The sequence below is a fragment of the Chaetodon trifascialis genome, chromosome 15 (genome assembly GCF_039877785.1).
Source record: "Chaetodon trifascialis isolate fChaTrf1 chromosome 15, fChaTrf1.hap1, whole genome shotgun sequence".
NCBI classification, from domain to species: Eukaryota; Metazoa; Chordata; class Actinopteri; order Chaetodontiformes; family Chaetodontidae; genus Chaetodon; species Chaetodon trifascialis.
Window position 1 is genome coordinate 10,627,132 of NC_092070.1, and position 12,500 is coordinate 10,639,631.

A 12,500-nucleotide genomic window follows, 5' to 3' on the forward strand; every position below is an offset into this window, starting at 1 on the left:
GGTGCTTTCGGTTAGTGACAAACCATATCATTAACCTCTGTGTGTGGTTTCCGGTGAACCCTCTGTGAGAATAAGGTATCACAGTTTCCTGTGTACTACTGCTTAGTCCTTCATTGCTTTAAATTGTTCACATGTATTCTAGGAAATTAAACTGACTTTGTGCAGTTTTTGTATTTTTATTTTATTATTTTTATTCTTTTTGTATTTTTACTGCCTAAAATGGAGGAAAATAGCATCGTGCTGGAAGTCATACAACTCAACAGGCATAAAGTAACTATGGAGCCACATGGGACACACAGATTAGTGACTGACACTTTGCCCGTGTAGCTGTGGCTGCTGTTGTTTTGTCTTAGCAGGATGCAAATGCAGTTTCACATGTGTTTTTTAGTGAACCCCGGAGGAACTACGACTATGCATAGCAAAGAACACACCAGAGCACTCACAGCCACCCACACACACCCACACACGCACGCACAGAAATAAAACATGATGTCAAGACCTGGTGAAACTTGTGCACTGAAATGTGTGATCTCAAGTAATGTCTGATTAGACCTGAACAGATAAAGGACAAAAGGCATCATTAATGGACTGCTATCTTCAACAGAAAAGTCTTTAAATGTGATTTCTTATTTAGTCATTTATTTTAGAAATCAGTTAAAGCAAGTGCATTACACAAACAACGTGTGTCCAAACCAACTGTTCATGACAAATAAATAATTGAGTAACTGAAAAGACAACAGGGAATCAGCCTCTAATGTTGGTGTAGTTACTGTAAATCAGGATCAACTGAGTCAGAATCTGAGCTTTAACATCTACACACTCTCTCCTCGTTTCAAATGTGGAATGATTACAATCTCAGAGACAACAGAATCAAATGTGAGGTGGAAATGTAACACTGTGCTGGTGATGCTGTGCTTTCTATTTAGAGGACGTGATCGGCTGAGTTTGAATCCCACTGACGGTACCATCATTCGACTGATTCACTGTAACCAGACGACGACGGCCGGTGGACACGCAGACACCACTCAGTCACTGTCCCTGTAGGGAATGGTTAACTGTTTGACACTAATGCTTGATTTACTACGTGATCTGAGACTTAACTTCCTCAAATACCAAATTGCTTACTACAGCACAAAGAGCTTTTACATCAACCATAAGAACTGTCAGTATATTTTCAATATCTTAGGATCACAAGATCCACATCAGTCTCATTCAAGGACAAACTGACAGTTTTCATGACATGTGATCACCTTCCACGCTGATATTACACTTTAACATGAAGGACAAGTCGAGTGATCATCCATATTTTTCATATCGTCACAAATTCCACGAAAGGACCGAAAACAATTATGAACTGATGGATGAAGTAGTGAAAAAACATTGCCCAATTGAATTTATTTTTTGGTTCATCAGTTTAAAGCTGTAATTATTTCTAAATATTCACTTCATTATGAAGTGGAACCAGTCCCAGTTATATAAAAAATTAAGCTAAAATTGAAGATGTTGATATTAATATTAACGATATTTGTGTTCTAATGTTTGTGTCGTATTCAGTAGTTCATCCTTTCTACCACACTCTCATCATGTGATCTGTCTGGTCTCCCGGTCCGACATGGCCTCCATCAGAGTGGGCTCAGGTGGTGCTCTGCTCCTCTGTCACACGGTTGGAACAGTAGTCCTGAATACCTGGCGGAGGAGAGAGGAGTGTGATGATGATGATGATGATGGTGATGGACTTAATGAAGATTTCCAAGCACACAGACAAACAAATACACCTGGTATTAAAGATCTCTGTGGTGTGTGTTTGACTGACTGCCTGTAAACACTGAGTGAATTCTCCGTAACACAAACCACATTTGATTCCTCAACTTTATCTCATGATGTCAGTACAGTTATTGAATTTCGATCTCTGCGTCTTCCTCTTTAGTCGACTGCTTCCCATTTGCAAAGCGATCACTTCCTCTTTCAGAACATTTAATCAGGAATTGGGACATCAAGAAAACCATCTAGTCATCAAAAATAATGATGGACTTCGTTGGAAGCCAGAATATATCTGTGTCTGCGTCAAACGTCTTTGCCAAAGAATGTCGCAAAATTCACAACGGGTAACCAAATAGACACCGGAGATGCTCGCTAATGCAATCTGAGAAAAAACTCACTCTGCACAATAGTCTGGTAGACTTTAGCAGCAGGAGAGTCAGGGACTGCATTGAGGAAAGACCTGCCCTCGTCGCAGCTTCGTGCTATCCTCGGGTCCAGAGGTACCTTTCCTAGCAGGGGGAGATTTAGATCGGCACACATCCGTTCAGCACCACCGCTGGTGGGAGGGAAGATCTGGGACGTGTTCTACAAGAGAGGGGACGGACAAAAGTCTCAGCCATGAATGCATTTTCAGATTCTGTGGACCCTAAATTACACTGGATCTGTGTTACCGTGTGGTTGAAATCCATCAGAATTTTGTAAAATTTGTTCTCATTAATGTCAGGAACAAATGAAATTGTTGCACACAGATATATATCATGCACAATGCACAGTGTTTCAACAAGCAGCGGAGGCTGAGGAATCCTGATTTTTAGCTCTGAGTATACGTCAAGCTTCAAAAACACTGCATTTCCCACAATGCACCTATCAACTCACTTGCATCTTTCATTAGACCTCTCCTGTCTGGTTCAAATGCCACATCCCATGAGCCCAATCTGAGCCAAATCTGAGATGACTCTGATGATCACTATGATGTCATCTGGGCCATTTTTCTCAGACTTGACAAAACTCCCCCCACAGCCTCTGAGGATATAATACAGCCCACCGGCTGAGTGGTAGTTCAAGTGGAAAAACAAACCAATGTGTCAAACTGGAGACGTGGCCCTTTAAGAGCTGAGGAACAACATAAAAAGATCTGTGAATGCAACGTGTGTCTCTTCCTGTGAAATGGTGCAGACACTTTCTGTTGAAAATGTGTTGTAGATCTGGGTGATCACACTTAGCTGATAAAAAAATGACATTAAATAGTAGACCACAGTAATCAGCGAGGCGGGCCTTATCAAATATAGTGTTCCATATCTCTATGCCATTGGCCAGTCAGAAGAAAGATGGGCTTTTAGGGTGGTGGGCCTTAAAGAGACAGGAGCTAAAACAGCTCATTTCAGACGGCAGGAGGAGGAGCTTGGTTGAACTGTAAATCACGCAGAGCTACTCTAGTGGAGTGCCAGAATAATAATATAGAGCATCACTGTATATATGCAAATGAGAATCAATCAATGACCTTGCATGAAGGACAAACAAAGCCACTCATGTTCTCCACCACTCCGATGATCGGCAGCTTAACCTTCTGACAGAACCGGATCTCCTTTCGCACGTCCTGCAACGATACCTCCTGGAGACAGAGAGACGGAGACGGAGACGGAGAGGGAGAGGGAGAGGGAGAGGGAGAGGGAGAGGGAAATAGAAAGGAAAAGGCAAATACAGAGAGCAGGGAAAGAAAAGAGAGAGCAGGAGAGAGCGAAAGAGAAAGCATTAGCTTAAATTGTTTTCCCCTCCCTCACAACGGCTATCATGGTTCCCTTGAGCCCTGATAAAGTGAGCTGTTTCCTCAAGGGAATGTGCTGGGAAAGAGATTAAAAAAACAAAAATTCCCGTTTCACATTAAGAGCTCAGAAACTCATCAGCTGATGTCGACCAGACCGGCCTCTTGGCTGGGGTAATTCCAACCGTGTGTGTGGTTAGTTTTGGTTAAGTGAGAGCTGATGGAATGAGGAAGTGATTCTTCTGCCGTCCGACCTTGTAAGTCCTCGTCTAATTTTAAGTAACAGGAAGCGTTTGCTCAGATGAAGCCTTTTCATCGTGTGTAGTAAAAACTGATTTGGGGACACATACTGACGACAAGAGCAATGTGGCAAACACTGTACAGGGACAAGACAGTACAATGTATTGTGAGACACAGTCAGTAGATTGTAGACTACTACTGACTAAGTAGTACATTTGCAATACGCTGTTTACAAACCAAGGACCCCCAAAATAGCAACATTAGGTCTCAGTCAGAAAGCAAGAATACTGGAGCACTGTCTTACATATAGCTTTATGTTGGTTAATTTACAGTTTATATTGCGACGTCAGTGTGTATGTATGTGTGTGTCAGCAGATCTAAAGGTTCTAAATCTGTTCTCCTGCAATGACATCAGATTTTTTGGTGGCCAATTAGTTCACACGCCCACCTAATGCTTAAGGTGTGTCCCTTATCAAACCAGTTGTGCAAGAGGGAGCCATCAGCAACTAAAGGCTGACTGTACTGTGTTGTGTTTATGTGTTAATACATACAGTTTTTAGTACCTACAGATTTTATAAAACATCTGCCTTAGAAGAGGCCAATGCACCGGCTTTATTTTTCCTCTCCACAGCTGTTCTATATATTATGTCTCGCTCCCATTTTACTGCTTTTATTGACTCTTGCATAAACAACTACAAAACACGCTGGGTTATAACTGTGTAAAGGTGGATCATCTGTTGGTTGCCATATTGTAACTGGATGTTTGCAGAGAGTCTTACAAGCAGTTTTTCTTGAATGACACTGTAAAAAAAAAGTACTGCCAATTGCTGTTCTTTGTGTGGAGGAGGACTAATTTGCAAGAACAAAATGTATTTAGTGAGAACGCAATGCCTACTGCACAACATGTGACAACTGACATCTGGTGATTACAATGTGGTCAAGTTCAGGTGACTAAACTCTTTCCCTCAGTCTGCCTCATGCGTTTACACTTCACAGAATTAATTCCTGTTACCCCCCGCAATGAGTGGTACCTTACTGAATTTAGCAGTGGGTTAAACATGTAGGTGGACAGGCGACTGGTGACAGTCACTGGAGGAGAACAGCGAGATGTTTCCCAATTAAGATAAAATTAGATCCCACCCTTTGCTTAAGACTCTCATGACTCACTCCTGTCCTCTTCTAACATTTGCTGTTGTAAATTCGAGACAGAAGTTCTTTACTTGAGGACATTCCAACAAAACCTTTTTTGCCTAGAAAAAACAGTATTTTAAGTGTGACTGAATTAGAGTTGAGTCAGAAAGAGGCACGGATATCGAAAGCCCCATGGAGTGTGTCGCTAAAGTCATTTCATGATGCATGGCAGTTGCAGCAATGTTGCTTTTTGAGTAAAAGGTGTGGCTGCATGTTTTTAGCCCGGTGGCAACTCTCATTCTCTGTCAGTTATATAATAATAACTGAATATCTTTGTGGTTTTCAGTATCGCGACTACTACAGTATGATGATTACTCATCAGTTATATAAAAACCAGCGGCTGAGCAAAGAAATCCAGGTGGCTCAAAGTCATTCTGGGAAATGTAGGAAATAACCAACTGAAGTCAAAGTAGTCAAATCAGGTGGAGTAAAAGCAGACGCAGATGGTATTTAAGGGTGGAATTTCCCTTTACAATTGCTGTAAATGCTACAAATGTGACTGCAGTAACTGTCACAGATTAAAAGTATGAGCATGTGTGGGTGTGTGTGCTACCTGTGGTGTGGTGATGATGACAGCTCCATCAACATTGGTGGAGCTTAGGTACTGGACAATTGACAGGTGTTCGTCAGAGGTGCCAGGGGGCGTGTCCACAATGAGGTAATCCAGGTCCCCCCAGTCAACGTCCCTCAAGAACTGCTTGATCATCCCTGATTGTAGACAAACGCCACACAAGTTACAGTGTGAGAAAACAAATGTTTACACACACACACACACACACACACACACACACACACACACACACACACACACACACACACACACACACACACACACACACACACACACACACACACTATACCATTCTTCTTGGGTCCTCTCCATATCACAGCATCATCAGGGCTACTGAGCAGGAAGCCAATAGACATGACCGCCAGGTTGTCATCCACATACTGCAACATACACACACAGACACATACTCTTATGATATTAACAGTTTCTTTGGAAAATTGCACATTAAGAAGTAAAGCTTCAAAAACTTGAAGTGACTGACCACAGGAGACCAGCCTGAGCCACTCTGGTGAACCTGTGCACAAGAGGACAGATCAAGGAATCAAGGCAATGTATAAAGCCAGAGAGTAATGATAGCAGTAAAAGCACAACATGATTTATGTAAAAGACAAAAAAAATACTGTTTCCTTGTGTTTCTGAATGAACACACAACTCACCTGTTCCCCCTCTAAGCCCATGATCCTAGGAATGGATGGACCACAGATATCTACATCTAGCAGGGCGACCTGAACACAGAGAGAGCAGAAAAACAAAGACTCTTTAGTCTCCAGTGTAGTAAAGTCTGTGACAGCCTAGACTCGGGTTTGTAATCTGGGCCTTCATGGCATTTCTCAAGCACTCCACTGAGCATTTCTTAGCTGTGAGCTGCAATGTGAGACTTTATTGTGCCATCTCAAAGCTCAAACAAAGTGACCCGAAGGCCAGAGAGATAAAACTGGACAGCAGGGAGAGGAGGAGGATGGCCAACAAGGCTGTATCCACATTCTTTGGATGGCAACATCTACATGCGCAGCTGAATGTGGTTTAAGCAGAAGTAGAGTCATTGTGAGACGTCCACTGATGTTGATGTGGACGCATCAGAAACACTCAAATTAAACAGGTTAATGGCCTGAGGTCAATATTAGGACAGCGGAGGATGAACATTAGAAAACAGTAGGTATGTTCTGGACACCCTGAGACAGCTTCATCTGAACACCTAGAAATAAATAATGAACAGACTGGTCCTAAACTGTGGTTTAGACCAGGTTTAGCTAAACTAGAACTTGAAGGGGTTTAAAATGCAGCTGCATACTAAGTTGAACCTGACTGCTGTGTTAGAAATGAGCCAGATCACAGCGTAACAACGACTAAACTGATCATATGATTTGAGCTGTAGAAACGTGAACCGTATGATCTTAAACCTCTTTAAACCATGTCTGCGGTGACCTCTAGTGGTGATTGGATCATTTCTACAGTGCACAGTAACTGGGTTACCGGGCATAGTAAACCGCAGCTTCAGAGGTGGTTGAGGGACCACACAACACAAGTTCAAACTCATTTTAACCCTCAAAAGGGAAACTGTCACACGACAACGCGTCCTCTTTGAATCTGAAGGGAAAAAATGATCCCAGCTGTAATATGTGCAAGTTTAAGTAAATATTTTGGCAGCCTTAATTGTCTGAGATTTTGAACCAGCGGCAGGTGGCTCCGCGGGTTTACATCACCTCCTTCGTGCTGTCGCTTGCCAGAGCGTGAGCCAGGTGAGCGCTGAAGGTACTCTTCCCGACTCCTCCTTTTCCTGACAGCACGAGGATCTTGTGTTTGACTGTTGACAGCTTCTCTCCGATCTCTGCTATGGCTGGAGAAGCGACAGGGAGCAGGAGATTCAGGATGCAGATGAGACTCTCAAATCAGACAAAGCAAGAGCTGACTGAAATACTGGATGTTTAGAAGCTCGGCTTGATCATGAGTCACTTGAACTGTCCAGCCCTACTCTACTTACATATCTACTTCATGATGTGGGCACAGTCTTACCAGGGTCAGGGGCCTTGGTGGCTCCAGACGCACAGATCTTCTGGTTGGGACAGCCCTGACATGAGGAGGACTTTCCTGCTTGCTCACTTGTTGTACCCGGGCAGTCTGAAAGCATTAAACAGACATCAGCAGTCAGTGAGTCTGTTTTATCGGATCGTCTTCAACTAATGAGAATCAAACCCAAAGTCAAGAGGTAAGCTATATTTATTTTAACCTCTTCAACCACAAAACCTGCTGGTGGGACCGTCAATTCAAACTCATGCTGTGCAGGCAAACGTCAATCAAACCCATAATACTTTTCTTTATGTTCTAGTGGAGACACCAGAGTTTCCAAACACACAAAAATGTCACACAAAGTGCACAAATATCTCCATCTGATGGAGCAGTGCAGCCAGACAAAACACAAGGTCTGGGGTTTCAGTTATAATTACTCATCATTAATGACTCATCTATTCATTTCTTTATTGAAACCATAGGATAATTATTATCCTATGAATAGGATAACTGATTAAAAAGATAATTAGAGGAAACTGCATGTTTAGGGGATTACATAGGGTTCTGGGATGATACATAATAGCTTACATTAATTATACAATTTTACATTGAAGAACAATACGACTAACAAGAAGCATCAGTAGCTTTTGTCATTTTCCGCGCTGATTCTGAACTGTGTCACAGTGACTCAGCAAGTTTTAAGCGATTAACGTCAGTGTGACAGTGGACCAAAAATATTCAGCACTGTTTCACGAGCATTGTGTTTTTATTATCTTGTTCAGGTAAAAAAAAAAAAAAAATCTTCTGTAATGGCATTATTCCGCTCACTTTTCTCTAATGCCTCTGTTCTGCGTCACATAACTTTATGGTTGAATACGTGTTTAATTTTATCTATAAAACCGCTGCAGCAGCTGTCCTAGCGTACAGTTCATGATATTTTTGCTAGCTGATACCCTGCCTGGATATAAAAACCATGAAAACAAACATACTGTAAGAAGTTAGCCGACAGCGGCACTAACAGCAACAATTAGACGTTTCTTCAAAATTCACCACAACCTCACAGTAAAGTCAGTATTACAAAAAGCTATACCGCCTGTCAACTAGAAAGTCTTGGAGGTAAAAGTCCCAGCAAAACAATTTTAAAAACTCACGTTCTGGTGCGTTATCTGGTACGTCCGCCATCTTTGAGTCCTTCCGTTAAAGTCGTCCCCCTTCGATGGTTCCGGATACGCACAGCATGATCCATAGACATGAGCAGAGTTTAGCAGGCCCTCAATGAAGCACTGAACAGTTACAAGCTTGAATTTCCATCACTGATTCGATAATGCAGCTGCAGAAAATGTGTATACACTGTATAAATCAACATATACCAATATATACTGAAATAATACTTACAACATTCATATTTACAATAAATGCAATTTACATAAAGATGTCAGCTTTACTGAAAAAATATTCAAATTCAAATTACTTTTGACAAAAGCAGATAACACATTCTTAGTTGCAAAATTAGGTTAGTAGGTTAGCATTCAGTGTCACTCCGTATTTGACAGTATTCAGCATTAACTCAGCATTCAGTATTCCTCAGTATTCTGTTTAAAACAATTATGTTGCAATGATTATTACCCTGAATTAGCAGCAAGAAGTTAATTTGTATTGTCCTAAATTTGCTGTGATTACTTGAGCGCAATGTGACCAGTAGGAGGTGCTGTTGATTCAGTTACGGCGGCAACAGTTATTCCCCCTTCTCTCTCTCTCTCTCTCTCTCTCTCTCTCTCTCTCTCTCTCTCTCTCTCTCTCTCTCATACACACACACACACACACACACACACACACACACACACACACACACACACACACACACACACACACAGAGGAGAGGAGACAGACAGATAGAAACAGGGACTAAAAACAGGGCTTGTGTTCAAGTTTCATACAACCGTGAATTAAAGCTGCTGAAAAGAATAGATCTGAACTGATTTCTGACAATGTGTGGCTTCATGCGATGCTCATTCTTTTCACATCAGTCTTTGCTGACACAACATGCTCTTACAATGTCATCAAGTGCAGTTTTGAAGTTCCTGCATGTGAATGTTTAACATCAGTAATATTTCTACACTAATATGACATTTGAGTGCATAACAAACAACAAAGGTGAGACGCTCTGTGACCCAGGGGGACCTTAAAGTTCAGTGTGTGGTAATATCCTCAGGAAGCATCAACAATGCAGTTGACATGAGTAACACCATATTGTTTTGTAAATACTTTATATTTCTGGTTACAGTTAAGAACGATGCTTTGGAAGTGCTACATACAGCAGCTTTACATTGTGGAACTTGTTGCATCTTTCTCCACCTCTCTAACCTTCAAACGACAGGTGTGTGTGTGTGTGTGTGTGTGTGTGTGTGTGTGTGTGTGTGTGTGTGTGTGTGTGTGGTGTGTTGTCTTTTCAAACACGTTCAAACTTTGTGAGAAAGCCGTTTTAATGGCTCAATGGCACCAATCGCCTCTACACGGTAGAGGCGATTGGTCGACAGAGTAACATTTGTGAGAGGGGGAATTGTTAGGTGTGTGTGATCCTTTACTAGCATGCGCAAGTGTCTTAAGTATCCTTGTCGGTATATGTCTGCACACGCATTTCTGTGTTTTTTTACACGGCCAGACTTCTGTATTCCATTGTGTGTGTGTGTGTGTGTGTGTGTGTGTGTGTGTGTGTATGCCTCCCCTCCCCCAGTTATTTGCCCTGTTGAGAGTGTGTAATGTGATATTTTCTTTGTGTTGCCCCATCCATCACTTACTGACAAACTTTGTCACACATGCCATCGGCAAACTTTATTCACTGCTCACCACTGCCTTCACATGCATGGCAGGTTGTCAATTAATAGATTATAAATGGCTATATTGTATTAGGTAAAGTTACACCTGAGAGTTTTCATAAATATGGTCTGCTGTGTCATGGCTGTATGGACTTATCCTGGTTTTGTAGATACACATGAGACTGTTATAAATGGACATTAAGGGTGAGATGTTATTGATGCAGAAGGGCAAAAAAAGTGAGAAAAGTCCTTGGCAGACCCTGATGCAGACACATGCAACACTATAAACAGATCGAGCAAGAGGTGCAGCACAGAGAGAGAGAACAAAGAGAGCAGGGGTGTCATTAGGTGTGTAATTCATCCCTCGAGGCGAGATGAAAGTCTGAGAACGACAACAGTGCAGCTGGATACTCGGCATTGGAGGAGAGGTTTGTGAAATGGCTATTACGTCCTTCCTCTTCCGCATTCGCTATTCCTCCCATGCCTCTCCTCATCCTTTAATGGAAGCACTAAAAAGATTGAATAAGCTCTTTGAATGGAGAGGAAAGACAGACAAAGCTTACATTGTCCAGTTTACTGTGCTCTGCGGAATCTCCAGACAGAGAGAAAACACATATCTCACCTATTGGGCACTTATATCCATATGAGATGAAGTGTTTTTGGACTGGGCGAACGAGTGGAGAGCTAGATGAGAAGATTGCTACCACAGTCAAGTGTGTGCATTTATTTCCCAAAATGTCAAACAATTTCTGTAAAGATGTAAGATGCAATAATTCTTTACAGAAATTGTTTGACATTCTGGGAAATAAAATTGATGCACACTCTTGAGAGTATATAGTTAAAACAAGACTAGTCTACAGGCACACAAGCTGCTCTGTGAGGCTGAATTAAATGCTTTAGCAACATGTTTACAACAATGCTAACATGCTAACTTTTGTGTAAGTACATGCAGTTCATTTTTTAATGATGCCATCATCTGTCAAATCTCAAATGTACACACACACACACACACACACACACACACGCACACAGACATGCACACAGTTCAGTTGACTAGATAGTCGATCATGAAGTCAGAGACATTCTGTCCATTCAGCAAGTGCTCTACACACACACACACACACACACACACACACACACACACACACACACACACACACACACAGACAGACTAATAGATTCAGGTCAGGTTTTGGTCACAGAGTTACTCAGCACAAAAGTTAAGCCTTGGCTGCATAAGCAGTCATCACACTGGGAACAATGCCACACACACACACACACACACACACACACACACACACACACACACACACACACACACACACACACACACACACACACACACTCCCTCTGTTAATCCTTATTGAAAAAGTGTGAGTTATGTTAAGGCTGTGTGTGTGTGTGTGTGTGTGTGTGTGTGTGTGTGTGTGTGTGTGTGTGTGTGTGTGTGTGTGTGTGTGTGTGTGTGTGTGTGTGTTTGAGAGACAGCACGGCAGGGCAGAGACATCACACAGCTGAAGAGGAAAGAGGAAGTAAGTCGTTTATGGAAAAATGATGGGTGTGATTTGGACAGGCTGCTGCTAATGAACTGCATGTGAAAAATAATGAAGTATAAGAGGAAACAGAGCGCTCCTGCATTTTATTTCATTTCATTTTATTTTTCTCTCCTCAGACGTACAATACAAACTAACACTGAACCTGTGATCGGATATAATAGCTCATAGAGCATTTCATTTGTTTTACTTCATTCAGACTCAAAATTGTCCCGTGGAGAAACAGCGCAACGGCCCGCCTTGGTGTGGGTGTGTACAAGGTAAAGTAACTTCAATGAGTGGTTAGACATGTTTGCGCTGCTCTGTTGACACAGAGTCAACTGTTTTGCAGTATCAAATGTGTGTTTCTTGGATGAGGTTTTTTGAGACCGTCCTCTGAAGATATAATGATCAATGAAAGATCAACCAATTCAGCCCAAAAGTGATTGTGATTCTTGTCCTGTGGGAGCAAAGGAGGAAGTCTGGTGATGTTGAGTTGGGATGGATGAAGGGGAGAACGTTCTCAATCAATCGCTCTTTTACCATAACAACCTGGTTATTATTGTAAGAATGATGCCGATCAGTCCCTTACCATGACACAGCAGTAATCTAACCCATGC

General features: G+C 42.0%; 1 protein-coding gene across 1 annotated transcript; it reads right to left on the reverse strand.

Annotated features, from left to right (window-relative positions):
- Positions 1-209: 209 nt before the first annotated feature.
- nubp1 (nucleotide binding protein 1 (MinD homolog, E. coli)) lies at positions 210-8,737 on the reverse strand. The gene is made up of 10 exons (XM_070981984.1): positions 8,684-8,737; positions 7,539-7,643; positions 7,229-7,362; positions 6,182-6,250; positions 6,007-6,039; positions 5,815-5,905; positions 5,508-5,662; positions 3,263-3,373; positions 2,160-2,346; positions 210-1,686 (listed from the first exon to the last, which is right to left on the reverse strand). Exons 1-10 carry the CDS (start codon positions 8,712-8,714, stop codon positions 1,634-1,636), a joined length of 969 nt encoding a protein of 322 aa, XP_070838085.1. The 5' UTR covers positions 8,715-8,737; the 3' UTR covers positions 210-1,633.
- Positions 8,738-12,500: the final 3,763 nt, after the last annotated feature.